The sequence below is a fragment of the Perca fluviatilis genome, chromosome 21, assembly GCF_010015445.1.
Source record: "Perca fluviatilis chromosome 21, GENO_Pfluv_1.0, whole genome shotgun sequence".
NCBI lineage: Eukaryota > Metazoa > Chordata > Actinopteri > Perciformes > Percidae > Perca > Perca fluviatilis.
The window spans coordinates 6,819,158-6,836,466 of NC_053132.1; the positions used below are offsets into that span (position 1 = coordinate 6,819,158).

The window sequence follows — 17,309 nt, forward strand, 5'->3', positions numbered from 1 at the left end:
AGAGAGGAGGCTTCAATCCCATTGGTGGATGGTCGGCCGGGACGACAGGAGACAAACTCCAGGAAAACTGACGGAGCTGGCGCACGATGTAACGGGAAGGTTACATTTCTGCGTAAAGAGGAAACTTTGAATGGACATGAGGATATTTTGGGACCATTTGCGACTTCTAACAGAAACGCCGGACCTATAAGGAAAAAAAAACGCATTATTAACTTTCACTAGTCGAAGCTACAGGGGTATTTTTAAACCGTTTATGACCTTAATCAAACATGACTGAAATGACTGTTTGACGAATGAAAATGCGCATCGACCACACCGCCGTCCACTGAGGAGAGTAGGTGCTCAGAAGCCCGCCAATGTTCACTTTTTGTCGGCACTTCAAAGCAATTTGTTAAAACATTCATCCACGGGCTTCAGTGAGGAAAATAAGGGTAGCAGCATGGCAGAGCACGAGAGCCTGGAGTATGGAAAAGCAGATTTTGTGCTTTTGGACAACGTGTCTATGGAAGAGTTCATGACTAACTTAAAACTCAGGTAAGCCAACCGCGCAGCGGCCATTTACCTTTTGTAACGCCACTCATGCTCAAGGGAATAGAGGTTGAGGAAAGGTTGAGAAACACGTCAGGAAAAACTTCTAAAAAATCGCTATCGTTTTAGCCGGAAATATGTTGTTTTTAGCCCGTCAACAGGTGCTATCTGGCTTATCAGAGTGTTTTCTCTTGTGTTGTTCTGCATAGGTCCCTACTTAAAATATATGAATGAAAACAAGTTGCCAAACAACCCATGCGTGTCTGTCACTGCACCTGCAACGATACTGTATGTTAATTTGTATTACAATCGTTGGAGTGATGCCACTGCATTCATTTGATGCCCTCTTTCGATCAAACCGGTAATTCCCTTCGAAAAAATGCTGTGTCAAACTCCACCCAAGACACACACACACACACACACACACACACACACACACACACACACACACACACACACACACACACACAGTCATACTTTCACGCAGACCGGTTCCTATCAGCTGTGTTGTCACTGTCAGCATGGTGTCAAGCATTCTTTGTGAATGAAGAGAGCAGCTGTGTGTTAACATGACGTTTCGTGTGGACTGTGACTTTGAATCCGTTTCACCATCTCCTTTCCTCACCTGTGCCATCTGTAATTAGTGCAAACTGATCCCTGATTAGTATTGAGTTTGGAAGAGCTTTTAGTGCTCAGCAGGACGTGGTGTGTGTGTGGACACAGTCATGGTACAGTAGATGTCAAAAGGACATCATTAGTGTAGCTTGCTACAGTTGGAAACTCCTTTGCAATGAGAGAAAGATGTCTTAATAGTAGGTCTTTGACAACACAATGGCAGGTGATAGAACAGTAACATTAGAACAAGTTATAGTGTAATATTTTACACCATTAAAAGTAAGTTATTCTCCCAGTTTGATTGAAAAGGGTCTCTGAAAAGATCATGTCAAAACCAAAATCAAGGACTTGTATGCAAATATTAGTCCCTGAATCACGTGTCACCTCACTCTTATCTAAGAGCCAATGATCTTTCACTAAGTGAGCGGTTTTGCTTTGTGGGAATTGGGTATCATTTCTTTTCTCTGTGGTATGTGGTAATTAATGATGACATGGCTTGACCCCGAAACCCTGACATAGGCTTTTCTCATCTACAGATGATCCCAAATTGGAATGGTTGTTTAATTTTGATATGTTTAAGTTTGCTAACTTTTAGGGGTGAGGGGAAAAAATCACACAGATGCCAAGTATCAATCTTTTATTATATATTTGTTGGTCACTTTGTCTTTTTGACAATCCCATTTTGCAGCAATAAAATTGAAGTTAGATGAACAAACGGAGAAATTTATCTTTTTAGATAAAACAGATGTTGACAAAGTTTCCTTTTGGGGACATCATTTGAAATAGGGAAATATTTGAAGTTGGAAAAAGGTAATAAATTGCAATATATCGCAGAATATTGCACTAATATCGTATCGTGATGATAATGTATGGTGAGGCCTCTGGTGATTGCCAACCCTACTAACTTTGTCTAAACCCCAGCCTGGAAAAGAAGGCAAGATGGATTATTGAATAAATCATTACTGAGATTTTCCTAGGTTATCATTATGCTTTATCATGAATCTATGAGATAAGACTTTATTGAGGAGATGATTAGACTGCTTTTATAATGTTGCAACAATACAACATTGGAATACCGAGGCCATATGCATGGCATGACTTAAGCATTGTGTAAGAAGATGTGGGCACATATGTGCTGAAGTCTTGTTTGTGATATGAATTTTGTTGTAGACATGAAGGTACATGAAGTTTAAAAAATCAAACCTGTTGTCATTAGCTGGGATAATCTGTAATTTGTCCTCTGTTGTTGATCTGTAATTTATGTCATTTTTTATTGGGATGTTTTACTCTGATTTGTTTTATTTAACTTATAGGGACCATTGACTTGTCAGGGACTAAGGATGGAAATTAGCCTTTGACTATAATCCTATATATTTACATTCTTCGAAATGTTCATTAAAGATCCCTTGGAATGAAAATTTCACTTTATGAGTTTTTTTTTAACATTAATATGAGTTCACCCAGCCTGCCTATGGTCCCCCAGTGGCTAGAAATGGTGATAGGTGTAAACCGAGCCCTGGGTATCCTGCTCTGACTTTGAGAAAATGAAAGCTCAGATGGGCCGATCTGGAATCTTCTCCTTAGGTCATAAGGGGAAAGGTTACCTCCCCTTTCTCTGCTTTGCCCGCCCAGAGATTTTGGCCTGCCCATGAGAGAGAGACATCATGGCTTTCAAACGAGCAAAGTGGCAGTTGGTCAAGGCCACACACCCACCCTCCACCTTGCCCCCCGCTCTCTCCTTCTCAATAGCTACAGACACAGAAATGGCACATCCTAAGGAAAGCTCATTGTGGGACTGGCTCTAGTGGCTGTAATTCTGCACCAAGGCTGTGTCTTGGTAGCCAATAGCAGGCTGGGTATGTGTGTGTGTAGTTGTTTGCATGACAACACTTCATAAAAACTCTCATATAACTTGTTATAATTTTCTTGGTGCTGACTGCACTAGTCGTTATAAAGTGAATTTTCAAGCCAGTATTCCAGACCCACTGCCAGCAGTGACTTGTAGAATAAATATTTGGAGGGTTTTAAGGATGCAGGTTTCTGTTGTTGGCCTGGCTGCACGTTTTCCTTTCTATGGCCAATTAGAGTGAGCTACAGGGCCTACTTATACTTACAAGGAAGGAATGTCCTCCATAACAAAAATGTTGTGATTTCCTCTCTGCCATTAGGGTGATAAATGAAGATGACATTCATCTGGTTGTTATAAGCAAGTGTAGTGCACCCTGGTGATTTTAAGTCATTTTTTTGCCCTGTGTGTAACTGTTGAGTAACTGTTGAGATCTAAAATCTAATCCACTGTGGTTCTCCTGCCTTTAGATGGTTTGTGTCAGCATTTCCAAACTTTTCTTACTTTATTCTGCATCAAGTATGTTTGTCATAGTGTGTTTGCCAACGTTCTTGGAAATGTAGAACATTAAGGCAAGGTCTGCCTGCATGGAGATTTTGAAGAGTTATAATATATTGAAATATGTCACAACAGAAAGGAGGGTTGTGTGAGAAGTTCTCTATGAGAAGTCGTCAGAGCAGAAATTACTTTGATGACTCTAAAGTACAGACAACGATATTATACTGTAAAATAAACTATCAGAAGTTTCAATTCCAAGTTATTCTAATTATTGTTTCTTTATTTGTGATATTTTTGTATTTCGAGATGTATAAAAAGCCCAAAGATGCCAAACATTTGATGTTCCCATCTTCCTAAATGGGAGAATTAGCTGCTTTACTTTGTCTTACAATACAGTAGATTGAACATATTTGTGTTTTGGGCTGTTGGTTGGACAAAACAAGACAGCATAGTCATTTGCTAATGTTTTATAGACCAAACAATTAATGGATAATTTAGAAAATAATCAGCAGATGAATTGATAATGCAAATACTTATTAGTTGCAGCCTTAAATTTCAATGTATTGGATCAATTTGAAGCTGAAAATGTCTGAGAGAAGAGAGTGGCAGGTGTGCATGTTTTATAGAGGACTAGGCAGTTCTGGTCAACAGTGTCTTTATCGCCATACCTCTTAAATTAGATAAGTTGTTGTGGTGCTGTGTACAGAAGCTCTGGCAGCCAGGCAAGAAGGCCTGAGAGCAACCAGACTACATCAGGCAGAAAACGGGAGAGGGTTGGGAAATGAGGCCTGTTTGTTTTCCCTCCAGCTAGACAGCTCGGTCCGGAGATGGCGTGTGCAGATTGTTATTTGTAGAGGGTGTGACCAGCCAGGAGTGCTTCCTTTTTGCTCCTTTTCCCATAGTCTGAGGGTGCGTGCGTGCATGCATGCATGTGTGAGTGTGTTTGCCTGGGTGGATGGATCGCTTAAAAGAGGGATCCGGAAGGCACAAGGCATCTAATGGTCTCCATTTGTCCTGGTACAGTTACCCAAAACATGTAGGGCTGGAGCACGTCTGCACATCTCTCCTGTGTATTTTACACTACAGTACATGTGGAAACTTCCTCACAGTTAAATGCTTGGCATCATGAAAAAGACTTGCTGCACACCAAAGCTCAGCTCTAGTCTAGACCCATTTGACAAAATTTATGTATTTCTTTTCTTTTTTTTCATCAGGCTTGCTCATTGAAAATCCCTCAATTTCGTTTTTTGAAGTGGGTCAAAAGCCGAGCTTAGGTGTGCAGCCAGCCGTCATTTAGCGACTCTACCATTGCCTGAGTTTGAGGAGCAACCAACTGAATTGCACTGCGGTGCAGGGGATTTCTACTTGTGCCATTAAGTGCTTGCCACGTTGAGTTGGTAATCAAGTCCCCAAGTGGCTGCATGTGAGGCACGATTTGGAAAAGATTGCTCGTTTCCCCTCGGTGGGGCCAGACATGGTTGTTCAAGTTGACATTTACTTTGTTTGACTTGAGATTGAACTGCGTGGCCTGTTCCAGAGAGCCTCCCTGTCTCTAAATAGAGCCCAGCAGATGCCCGGTCTCTCTGTAGAGATGTCTGGTAGGATAAAAGTTCAAGCCAAATTCCTGGTGGGTCTTGGGAATTTGCCTGAATCGACCAGTCAGCAGATAAGATTTCTTGGGCTCAAACTGTGCGGCACAGCCCATTGGACCAACGTGTGTTTATGTAGGAGAATCAACTGATTAAAAATGACTCATGACAGGAAAATACAGCAGGTTACAGACTAAATGGGAATCATAGTATCAAAATACATGTTTTTTTTTAACGTAGATTGCTCTCTGGTTCTCTAAATTAATTTTTAACTGATGCCACAAGTCAGGCATAGTTGGCTACAGAGGAGTTTCCTTAAAAATAAGAGCGATTCAGTGTCTTGCTCACAAGCTCACTAGCTCTTCAGCAGGATGGATGAATAGATAGATAAATACAGACAAAATTACAGGAAGCTATTTCAAACTAACAGTAGTGAGCAAAGCGATCTGCGAGCTGTAGGTCTGATGGCCCTGTAAGCTTACAGTATGTGTGCCAGGCACATTTTTACTGCAACTAAATGTCTTTATAAGGCAGCAATGTTTTGTCTGTCCCTTTGGAATCCAGGAAAAAACATTCCTGCTGAACTTCCATGTGTTTCCCAAATAATTATGAAAGGATTTCTTCAATCCTTACAAATGGGTGTCTGATATTCCAGAGTAAAAAATCTGAACGCACTACACAACTTTTTGAGCAGATGATTGAAAATTGGTCAAGAAGAACGTGACTGAGCTTCACAGGAATTTGTTTTTAAATTGTTGGCGTATATGACCGGTGGGGCTTATATCCCATAGCAAAACACAATTGGAGCCGAAATGTGTGCACTATTTTAAGTCCGCTTAACATACAACACAGTCAGATTTGCCCAGATGTGGTATGCACCCCATATCTGGTGCAAATGTTGTCAACTAGAGGCTAAGAATTCTTAGCTCATGACTGCACCCTTTTTTGTTTTCCCTGTGGGCTAGAGATAATCATTTTCAAGATTTGTATATATAGAATATAATGTCTGAGTAAGTGAAAATATTGTGCTGAAATTCTAAAGTCTCCTGTTTGTTTGACTGACTGAATGAACTGCTCAGAGTGATTTGACCTTTGAACCCATCTATGGGGAGTTAAAGAGGACTATGAACAGGATGTCTCTAATAATATGGAGCAGGCCAACCAAGCAGGAAAGCTGGCATTTCCCCTTGCCTTTGCTCCTCACATTTCATTGTTTCCTGCAGCTCCTCTTCATAGCTGAGTTGGGATTCCTGTGTGCAGACAGGCACATCTTGTTTATGAGATTCAAAATTGTGGGGGATTTAATTCTCAGGTGGCATTGAGACACATCTACATAAGACAATTCAAGCATTGGAAAGTACAAGTTTGTCAAACGTTGCATTTCTGGTGTTTCCTGGATATCACTATAAAATTACAAAGTATTCAAATCTGCTATTTTAAGGAACAATGGCTCTCCTGTTTTAACTGGTAGGTAGACTAGAATAATTTGGTGCAGAGAGGGACAACCCAACTCTCTCTCTCTCTTCATCCTGCAGAATAATCAGAGGGATCAAAGTACCCATGTGGCTAAGGTAGAGTAGGGCTTGTCAAGGTCTCAGACTTTGTACTCCTCCTGTGAGATATGGCTCCGTAAATAAGCCTAATTTAAGTCATAATTTTAAGGGAAAGCCCAGGTCATAGTGAAAACATTTTTGTGCCATACGAGGATCCTTTTAAAGATAAAACTATTGGCATTTGGCATCAAAACATGTTTAGCCCAGCTTTCCTTAGCTCACATATTTGCTTTTTCATGCCTTTTGTTCATTCTTCAGCAATAAAACCAAAGTCCATGTGCAGAACACACAGTTCTGTCTGACATATTCTTACCCTGCAGGAAAGATGAAAATGGGTGATACTGTGCAGCAAATGCCTCTAAGAATATTTAATCCCAACCCGCTTATTAAAGTTTTTTCCTCTTAGCGTTGGTCAGCGACTGGAAGAGAAATATTTATAGATGAACGCTAAGATAGACATGTTCTCCTGTTAGCTTCTGGCTCATTTGCCCAGTAGCTCTTTCCCTTGGGCAAGAACATCAACGAGGGAGTACAATGTCAATCATCATGTCAATCAATCATAGGCTTAAAGGGACAGGATTGGGACGATTGTGCTAGTAAAATAAGCATATTTTACTAGCACAATCGGCCAGATCCTGTCCCTTTTAAGGGTGCTAGTAAAATATGCTTATTTTACTAGCAACATTTTGTAGTCAAAACTTCATCAGAACATCTTACGTAAGTGTTGCTTCAGTTCCTCAGACTGACACTCGCGGGAGATTTTGGGCTAATCATGAAGAAAAAAGAAGGAAGAAAAAAAAAGAGTCTCCCCTGGACTGACAGATTCATAGAAGGCTTTTGGAGAAATGCCTCGTGGGCCCGCTCCCCTGCAATCCAGCAGTGAAAAGTCCAGTCTCGCCACAAGAATTTCCATACAACCGCCTGTAATCTGAAACACATTACCATCCTTACATAAACAGGGGCTGTGCTTGTGAAGCTTTAGTCCCCTCTAAAATAAGTTCACCAGCTCACAGAGACGTCTCATTTGTGGACTGCCTGAGTTGGCAGGCGGGGTCGTGAGCAGGCCATTTAGTACAAGCTCAAGTTTTTATTCTTTTTGTTATTTCTTTTTTTTGTGCCTTTTGTGTCATCTTGCCATGTCATTTGGCCACTGCCTCTCCCCTTTTTCTCTTATAATTTTATTCCTCTTATACTATGTAATATGTGTGTCATACGTTTGTATAATATGTTTGTATCACCGATATTTTAGGTTACAGTAAGAAAGAGATATGGGGTTTAATAAAACCTCTTATCAAACCTCAAAATTTCTTGAGTACTGACCCAAATGTGTCCGTAGCATCAAGTATCAAAAGCATTGTAGTGTCAAGTATAGAGAAGTGACAAGATGATTTCTGATGGAGAGGTCATAGATTTGTAAATTTTCTGAGCACTTCTAGTCCACACTGTAAGAGCTCAGGAGCAGCTTCTAAATGGACCTTGTGCTGAGATTGAAACTTTGCTAATTTAAGACTATTATTATTATTTAGGCAAAGGTCTTGTACAGTTGATTTTGTTAAGACTTGTCAATGCAACAGACTATGCATTGTTGCAAGTTTGGCATATTTTGGTAAAGGGGAGGTGTACGGATTTTACCCATCAACATCAGCAGGGCTCCAGACTGCGACCAAATGGTCGCATTTTGTGACCAAAATTTGAGAGTGTGCGACTGAATTTTACATCCAGTCGCACATGTGCGACCAGTAAATTTGCCCCCTTTTTTTTTTTAAACGTTAAACGCAAATTTTGAAAATTCGTAGAGCCGCGGTAGTCGCCGCTTATCTGTCCTCTCTGAAAATTGACAGAGAGCAGAGCTCTGACACAAACACACACACTCGCACACACGCAGAGCTGCAGACGATGCAAACTACGTGGGCTCTGCAGTTTTGTTGAAGCCACAGTGAGTCACGGAAATGCCGATAAAGTGGTTTCAAGTGTGGTTACAGTTTTTCATAACTTCACGCAGACAGCGTTTGCTGCGATATGATATTAATGGCGAGCCGAAAGCGGTCGCGGTGCTGTTGATGTTATACTTCCTCGGAGACGAGCAGGCACAACGGTGGTTTCTCTGCCCTGGTGACTGACTGACAGGCTGAGGTTGTAAGGCAAGGCAACTTTATTTCTACAGCACCTTTCAGCAACAAGGCAATTCAAAGTGCTTTACAGGAAACATTAAAGAGCAATTAAAAACGGTCATGATGAAAATAAAACAGGCTAAAAAATAATATACAAATACAATAAAAAAAAAAAAAGAATTTGAAACAGCACATTGTAATTTCTGCATCTATTATCAAAGTGTGTATTAGTAATACAGTGGAAATTAGTAGAAATGTGAATATTTGGTTAGCATGTTGATTTACGATGTGTGCCCCTAAATTTTCTGGTTGCGCCCCTAAAATTTTCAGTTGGGGGCCACTGTGCTCCTAGTGAAAAAAGTTAGTCTGGAGCCCTGATGATTCAGTTTACAGGTGTTCTGGATTACTACTGCAAAGCTGAAAAAGTTGTATAAGGCCTTTTAATGGCTCCATAGATTGTCTCAAGCGAGTCACTTGAGTGAGCATTGGTTGAGTCTAAAGACTACAAGTTTGAAGATATGAAAATGAAAAAATACCGGTGCTGTGGCGTTGGAACGAAGTGATCTTACTACACCTCTGAAGCGCACTGCTTGGCTAGCAGCTGTAGGCTAGCAGCTGTAGGCTACATTACTACTAGCATTACATACCCAAATCTCCGGCCAAATTCTCGATGATCGAGTTTCATTGTGTGTGACAATGTAAGTAAGCGCCATGATCTTTTTACAATGAAGAGTGGAATAAAAAAGAAAATATCTCTGGTTCTGCTGCATCTTTTTTGATACTTTTTACCAGTCCATCATGAGTCCAACAGTTTTATAGAAGTGCAATGCCTCGCAAACCTTTTATATGATAATAAAAACTAGGGTCAGGTTTTTTTCTCCTAAAAACTAAGGTTTTGGTATCAGTACCAAGACTCAGGCATTGCATTGCCACCTGTATTGAAATGATCAACCGATACCAGCCCGAGGGTTTACCTGTGTAGACGGCTGAGAGGATGAAGCCCTCTTGATGACTTTGTTTATCAGTGAGGAAATTTAAGGTTTCAGTCTCCATTAAATACTAATAAAATCCTTGTTGTCTCTTGGATATTTTGTTAATAATGTAGATTTCAAATGATTACCTTAAAAGAATAATCTTCACCTTTCCCATAGTTACATACTGTCTCACTAGAGGATTTAATATTGTTAGGCATCACATTAATGCTGTCTGGCTCATGATTTAACAAGCAACTCCTTTGTCTGCAACATTAACCCCAGACACAACACCCCAGAAGCCTTGTCTCCCACACACACACACACACACGACACTCTTATCCAAGCCTCGTTCACTGAAGCAGTGAGCGTTAAGTTTTTTGAGGAATCAGCTTGCTTCATGTGGCGTCATGTGTGGGAATCCCTAATGATGCATGTGACTCAGATGGCTGTGTGTGTGTGTGTGTGTGTGTGTGTGTGTGTGTGTGTGTGTGTGTGTGTGTGTGTGTGTGTGTGTGTGTGTGTGTGTGTGTGTGTGTGTGTGTGTGTGTGTGTGTGTGTGTGTGTGTGTGTGTGTGTGGGTGTTTTTTTGTGTATGTTTGTCTGTGCTCCGCAGCTGTGATGTCATTCTCTGCCTACTTCACTGTTACATTGTTCTCTTGTCCACCTGTTGGAGTTGTGCCCTGTACCGCGGTGGGGGTGGAACAGCTTACTCACTTTCACAGCCAGCGCCTCCCATTACAACACACACACACACACACACACACACACACACACACACACACACACACACACACTTTTTACTGAAACTACTCACTGCACTTTTAAATCTTTAAAAAGTGGTTGAAAGTAGCAGAGTACATTTACTCAAGTGCTAACAAACAAAGAACAGCTTATGAAATACAAAAGAAAACCCCTTCCAAGTTTAAATTCAAGTTTATTTGATTATCATTCCAACTTTATCCATACAAATACACATGAATGCGATGTCATTCCTCACACAACATGCAAAACACAAGACATTTAAAGTGTGTTGTGTTTTCATTGATCATCTCATAACTCCTCCGATTTATCTTGTGACCCTTTGAAAGGGGGGCTCCAACCTCCTATGCGTTAATATCAATAAAGTAATATATGATCACAGGGGCCAAGAACTTTTGATACTTTAAGTACATTTTGCTGATAATACTTAAAGGGGCACTATGCAGTTTTGGCAATTTCTTCGCTGTTTTCTCGCAGGTTTCTCTATAGAGCTCCCCCTACAGCTTTGCAATAGATATTTGGCAACACTGTGTAAAAACCCGGCACGGTCAGTCTGCCGTTTCCTCTTTCTCTGTTCCTCCGACAATTAGGGCTGGGTATCGTTCAGAATCTTTCGATCCGGTGCCAAATTCGATACCTCAGTTTCGATACCGGTTCCTAACGATACTTTTTCCGATACCATATGTTTTAAAATCCATTTCAACATCAACAAAAATACATTAAACACAAAGCTTTTATTTTCCAACTTAATTGTGAATCAAAACAGTTATCAAAATGAAAGAATTCTGGTAACACTGCTCACTCAGAGTAACATTAATAAAGTTGCCTTGCCTTACAAGCTCAGCCTGTCAGTCACTCATCAGGGCAGAGAAACCACTTTGTGCCTGCTTGCCTAAGAGGAAGTGTAACGTCAACAGCACCGCGACCGCTTTCGCCTCGCCATTAATATATCGCAGCAAACGCTGTCTGCGTGAAGTTTTGAAAAACTGTAACCACACTTGAAACCACTTTATCGGCATTGCTACAGAGCCGACGACGTAGTTTACTGTGTGTGTGTGTGTGTGTGTGTGTGTGTGTGTGTGTGTGTGTGTGTGTGTGTGTGTGTGTGTGTGTGTGTGTGTGTGTGTGTGTGTGTGTGTGTGTGTGTGTGTGTTTTTTTTTTTATATGAAGATAAATATGGTGCAAAACGTGAGCGCTTGTAGAATACAATGTGAGAACTTGCAGAACAAAAAAATTTAACTTGTATGTTACTGGAAAAATTTGCACTTGTAAAATAAAAAATTCTTGTATCTTGTAAAATAAAATGTGGCACTTGTAAAAAGGTAAACACTTTGCCTAGTAAAATTGAACGTGTAAATTTGCACTATCATTAATTAGTACATTGAAGAAAAAGAAAAAAACATGAGAGCTTGTAAAAAATCTGAACTTGTAAATTGAAATTTGCACTTGTAGAAAAAATATTCACAAATGTGTAGATTGATATTTGCATGAACACAATGACAGCTGCAAACTTGTAATGCAACATTTACTCATGTACTTTTTTTTACTCAGGTTGATTTTCCATCACAAACCCAACTCAGTGATTACAACCTCTCGAATCTGTCACTGTATGCGCTCTCGCATCACAAAGAGGCGAATCTGCGCCCGACTTTTGCAACACTTGTTCGCGATACATTTGGTGCAAAACTAATTTGTACCTGTGGACTTAGGCTGTGGAGCTCTTGATCCAACAGAACGGGGAAAGCAGGGTTTCTATCGCCAGATGAGGGACAACTCTGTCCGGCTTATTTAGCTATGTCGATGGAAGCCTGGTTGAATAGCAAGCTAACGGCTAACTAACCAACCAACAGCTTGATTCTAAATAAATACCTTTTAATTATCTTAACACTTTTAACAGTCAAACTCGAAACACTGGCGGTGAGCTCCAGGTCCTGCAGACGGACCGTCACCAGCGGTATCGGCCAGCGCGAGCAACATCGCTATTATTGCCAGAAAGCCGCTGCCGACCTCGACCTGCAGTCGGGCGCTCCAGCGGGACACAAGAGCCCCGCACCCGGTAGCATCGGCACATCCCCGGCCATGACCACAGCTTGCTTTGCTGATGTTGTGCCTCACTGCCAATCATTGCACCCGCGGGCAGCAACAATAGCTTCTGCAGAATTACATCCACCTCGGCGGCAGCAGCAATTATTTTTGCCGAATAATGCGTCATCTCTTAACCCTCGTTGCTGCCGAGATTTGCACCCAGGTAGCAAGGAAATGATAGTCTGATAAAACATTGATGTCTCTAAACGTTGTAAAATTATAATCATCATTGATGAACATGACAAAGGAATGTATATAGCCTACATTTTAATTAAACAGTAAGCTACTTTGCCTTATAAAATCATTATTTCCCCTTATGGATGGAAGTCTTGGCAGGGATGCAGAACTTGGCACGTGTTACCCGCTGATGACGGTCCGTCTGCGGCTGCAGGACCTGGAGCTCACCGCCAGTGTTTCAGTTTGACTGTTAAAGTGTTTAGATAACTAAAAGGTATTTATTTAGAAGCTGGTTAGTTAGCTAACGCTAGCTTGCTATTCCACCAACACTAGCGGTGAGCTGCTACCGGGTGCGGGGGCTCTCTGTGTCCCGCTGGAGCCCGACTGCAGGTCGAGGTCGGCAGCGGGCTTTCTGGCAATAATAGCGATGTTGCCTCGCTGGCCGATACCCGCTGGTGACGGGTCCGTCTGCAGGACCTGGAGCTCACCGCCAGTGTTTCAGTTTGACTGTTAAAAAGTGTTAAGATAATTAAAAGGTATTTATTTAGAATCAGGCTGGTTGGTTAGTTAGCTAAGACTAGCTTGCTATTCAACCAGGCTTCCATGCGACATAGCTAAATAAGCCGGACAGAGTTGTCCCTCATCTGGCGATAGAAACCCTGCTTTCCCCGTTCTGTTGGATCAGAGCTCCACAGCCTAAGTCCACAGGTACAAATTAGTTTTGCACCAAATGTATCGCAACAAGTGTTGCAAAAGTCGAGGCGCAGATTTCGCGTCTCTTGTGATGGCGAGAGCCCATACAGTGACAGATTCGAGAGGTTGTAATCACTGAGTTGTGGTTGTGATGGAAAATCAACCTGAGTAAAAAAAAAAAGTACATGAGTAAATGTTGCATTACAAGTTTGCAGCTGTCATTGTGTTCATGCAAATATCAATCTACACATTTGTGAATATTTTTTCTACAAGTGCAAATTTCAATTTACAAGTTCAGATTTTTTTTACAAGCTCTCATGTTTTTTTTCTTTTTGTGACTTCAAATGTGAATAATTTTTACAAGTGCAAATTTTTATTTTACAAGTGCAAATTTTTATTTTACAAGTGCACATTTTTATTTTACAAGTGCAAATTTTTATTTTACAAGTGCAAATTTTAACATACAAGTTACATTTTTTTGTTCTGCAAGTTCTCACATTGTATTCTACAAGCTCTCACGTTTTGCACCATATTTACCTTCATACGGATCTCTGCTCTCTGTCAGTATGCAGAGAGGACAGATAAGCTTGCGCTTAAGCGTTCAGACGCTTTTGGAACAGAAATTTGGCACCGAAAGATTAATAATTTTTCGATACTCATAGGATCGGAGAATTTTTTCGGTGCCATAAAAGTATCGATGTTCGGTACCCAGCCCTACCGACAACGCTTTCCTAGCTTTCTGCTTCTTTTTTGCCGGCTCAGCCATGATGATAGTGTGAAAAACTCCATCTCTACCTTGTCCTTACAGCTAGCCGGTTCCTGTACGTGTGCAGTGCCGTGAAGCAATTCGTTAAAAAAAGCGAGACCTGATATCACGCGATACTTCCTGATGCTGAGGCCGCCGAAAGTTGCAAGGGTGGTTTTTCCGCTCACAGGCGCTAGGGGGAAGCAAGACGACCACCATTCAACCCGAAAAAAGTCTGAAACAAACTGAACAGCTTCGGAGTCATCGGAAAGGTTATATTTCCAATGACTCCGAAGCTGTTCAGTTAAGGTAAATTAAGCTACAAAAACTGCATTCCTCTTTAAGTAGACTTTTGAATGCGGGACGTTCTCTAGTAATGGAGTATTTTTACATTGCCGTATTGGTACATTTACTTGAGTAAATGTTTTGATTACTTCTTCCGCCACTGTCTTTAAATAGAACAGGCCTTTGCTCTGTATAGTTAATAATCCCATTGTTTCTATGCCTGTTCATTTTTCCCTACTCTCTCTATTCTCATGCTGTTATTCTTTGTCTGTTTTTGTGCTCTTCCCTGCCCTTCTTTTAGCCCTGATAGAAATAATAGTGCCTTCCTAAAATAGCATGTTGACTAATGTCTGGTGGTTTCCTTTCTTCTTTTTCTCCAAATCCATCCAGTCATCCATGTTCATAGCTGAGCCCCCTGTGATTTTTACATCAGCTGCTTCTGGCCAGTGTGTTAAAACCTATGGTGACAACATAAACAAGTTCTGCATGAGGCTACCAGCCGGGTCCAAAACCCCCACCACCACCCTGCCGTTCATTTCACCAGAAAGCCCTTTTTATTGAGTTTTGGAAATTTAATCAGATTGAAATCATTTCTGAAAGTGTGTGTGTGTGTGTGTGTGTGTGTGTGTGTGTGTGTGTGTGTGTGTGTGTGTGTGTGTGTGTGTGTGTGTGTGTGTGTGTGTGTGTGTGTGTGTAGGGGTGTGTAGGGGTGTGTAGGGTGTGTATGTGCGAAGGGGTGTGTGTGTGTGCGATGGGGTGTGGTGGAAGGCTGCGATCCCAGTCGGCAAAGAAAGGAGGGTTAGCCACCTGATCTTCAGCCAGGCTGTTTACACATGGCTCCCATTTCCCATAAGTATCCAGACCTGCCAGCCTCATGGGAACATCCTGTAGTGTGAATGGAAACAACATATGCTGCTAAGTACTCTTCAAGTGTTATGGCTTTGTCTTTTAGTCGCCGCCGCAACTTGAAGATGATTGTTTTTAAACTCCTTCAGAGGGCAGGCAGCAAAGATGTAACTTTAGCTAAATAATTTCCTGTCACCATTAATGCCTATTGGAAGTCTAAATTCACTTAATGTAAACTGAACATACCCAGGTCTACCTCCTGTGTACTGGACGCAGAGGTGAAATTGATATAGATTCAAACGCTGTTCTTGTGGAATCTGACCTGAGACTGACTTCTGTAGAACAATGTAAAGCTGGGAAAAAGGGAGCCTCTTTATTAAAGCTGGTGAAACGGATATGGAAATTCTGCCTTGACCTGTCTGTAAAGTGTGTATTTGAAGTTGGTTTATAAACAGGAAAACGTGACAGTCAGACTACTCGAAACATCTTGAATCTATTACTGGGTGATATGGTTTGAATCAATATCACAGTATTGATATCAGTTTTCACTATCAATATATTAAAATATAAAAATGAATCACCGATAAAATGATCATATTCATGTCCAATGCAATGAATCATCTTCAACTGTTGCATGTATTGCATCTGACAAAACTCTGAACATGTAAACAACAAACACCTAAAGTTATAATCGTTAACATTTTGTAATGATATTAATGGCTGGTATTATATCTGTTATAGCCATTAAATGCACTTACGCTCATTAGTTGCGTCTCTACGTAGTAGTTTGCATTGTCAGTGGCGGACTCCACCATTCCTGCGGTGGATACAAATGATTTGCACATGCACAAGGGATTCACAGGGAACCAATCATGCAGACACTGCCTGAAATTCAGAAAACATCACTGTGAGCACGCAACAAGTCTTGTATGACTATGTCTTACACAATCTGTCTCCCTGCTCAAGGCCACCTGTGTTGTTAGCAGGGAAACTACCTCTTCTGATTTCGGGAGGAGATATACAGTATGTGGGCCTGAGGGAGTGTGGAGGTGTAATGTGTTGATGGGCTGCATCTCCTACACACAGTCTGGGAGCTGCTGTTTAGCACTAAGCAGGCTTTACAAAGCAGCGGAAAATCCCCTAATGCAGAGCCCAGATGTCTGACGGCTGCAGACCGTGAAGGAGGCCTCTGTCACGCTGTACATGAAGGAGTGGAGTAGAGCAACACTTTTCACTCAATTCTGGTGGGTGCCCAAAATGAAAACTGGAGCAGAGTAGATCTTCGTTAGCCACTAAGGAGCCATAAATGTCATAGAGAGTTGGCGGATCGATATCGCGCAATGACGAGCCAAGTTGACCCGTTAATCCACAAGACCTCATCTTAATTTCCTCCCTGAGCTGTGTCACAGCGGCTGCAGCTGACCGTCTTGTGCAAATCAGTCATGGCTAAACTACAATAACTATCTCCTCGTTAGGGCTGGGCGATCAAAAATCATGATAAAAATACCTCAATATCGATACTGTGACAATATTGTAGGCTATAATTACTAAGTGGATAAGGGCAAATGATAGAACAACTGGAAGAGCCTTTAAAACCAAGAAAAGACAACACTCATGTCATATTACCATATCCAAAAACTAAGAAGATATCTAGTCTTAGTATCAGTATATCACAGTATCGATATAATATCGATATATTGCACATTCCTACTTCTCGTTGTTTTTTAGCACTTGCGTGCACCTGTCCCTTTCAACCTGCACATTATCTTTGCCTCGCGTCTCTCCACCTGTGCCGCCTCAGTTTGAAAACCTCTGATTTACAGGAGAGCAGATAAAACATTGTTCTGATACAATAACAATAATTTTTTTCCCAAATGGACTCCTGCCTGCTGTTCTCTGAGAAAACCAGCTTTTGAATGACAAGATATATCTTAACCAGCCTGCAGCTGTGGGGATAAGCCCTAAAGCATACTTCTGTTGGTCTAAACAAGTGCAGTGATAGTA

At 41.3% G+C, this 17,309-nt stretch overlaps 1 protein-coding gene across 1 annotated transcript in view; it reads left to right on the forward strand.

The window, feature by feature from the left end:
• Positions 1-17,309, forward strand: part of myo1d (myosin 1D) — a 117,652-nt gene continuing 100,343 nt past the window's right edge. The window contains exon 1 of the mRNA XM_039788246.1: positions 1-534. Within this exon, the coding sequence (XP_039644180.1) occupies positions 440-534 (95 nt within the window). The 5' untranslated portion in view covers positions 1-439. The remainder of the gene's footprint in view (positions 535-17,309) is intronic.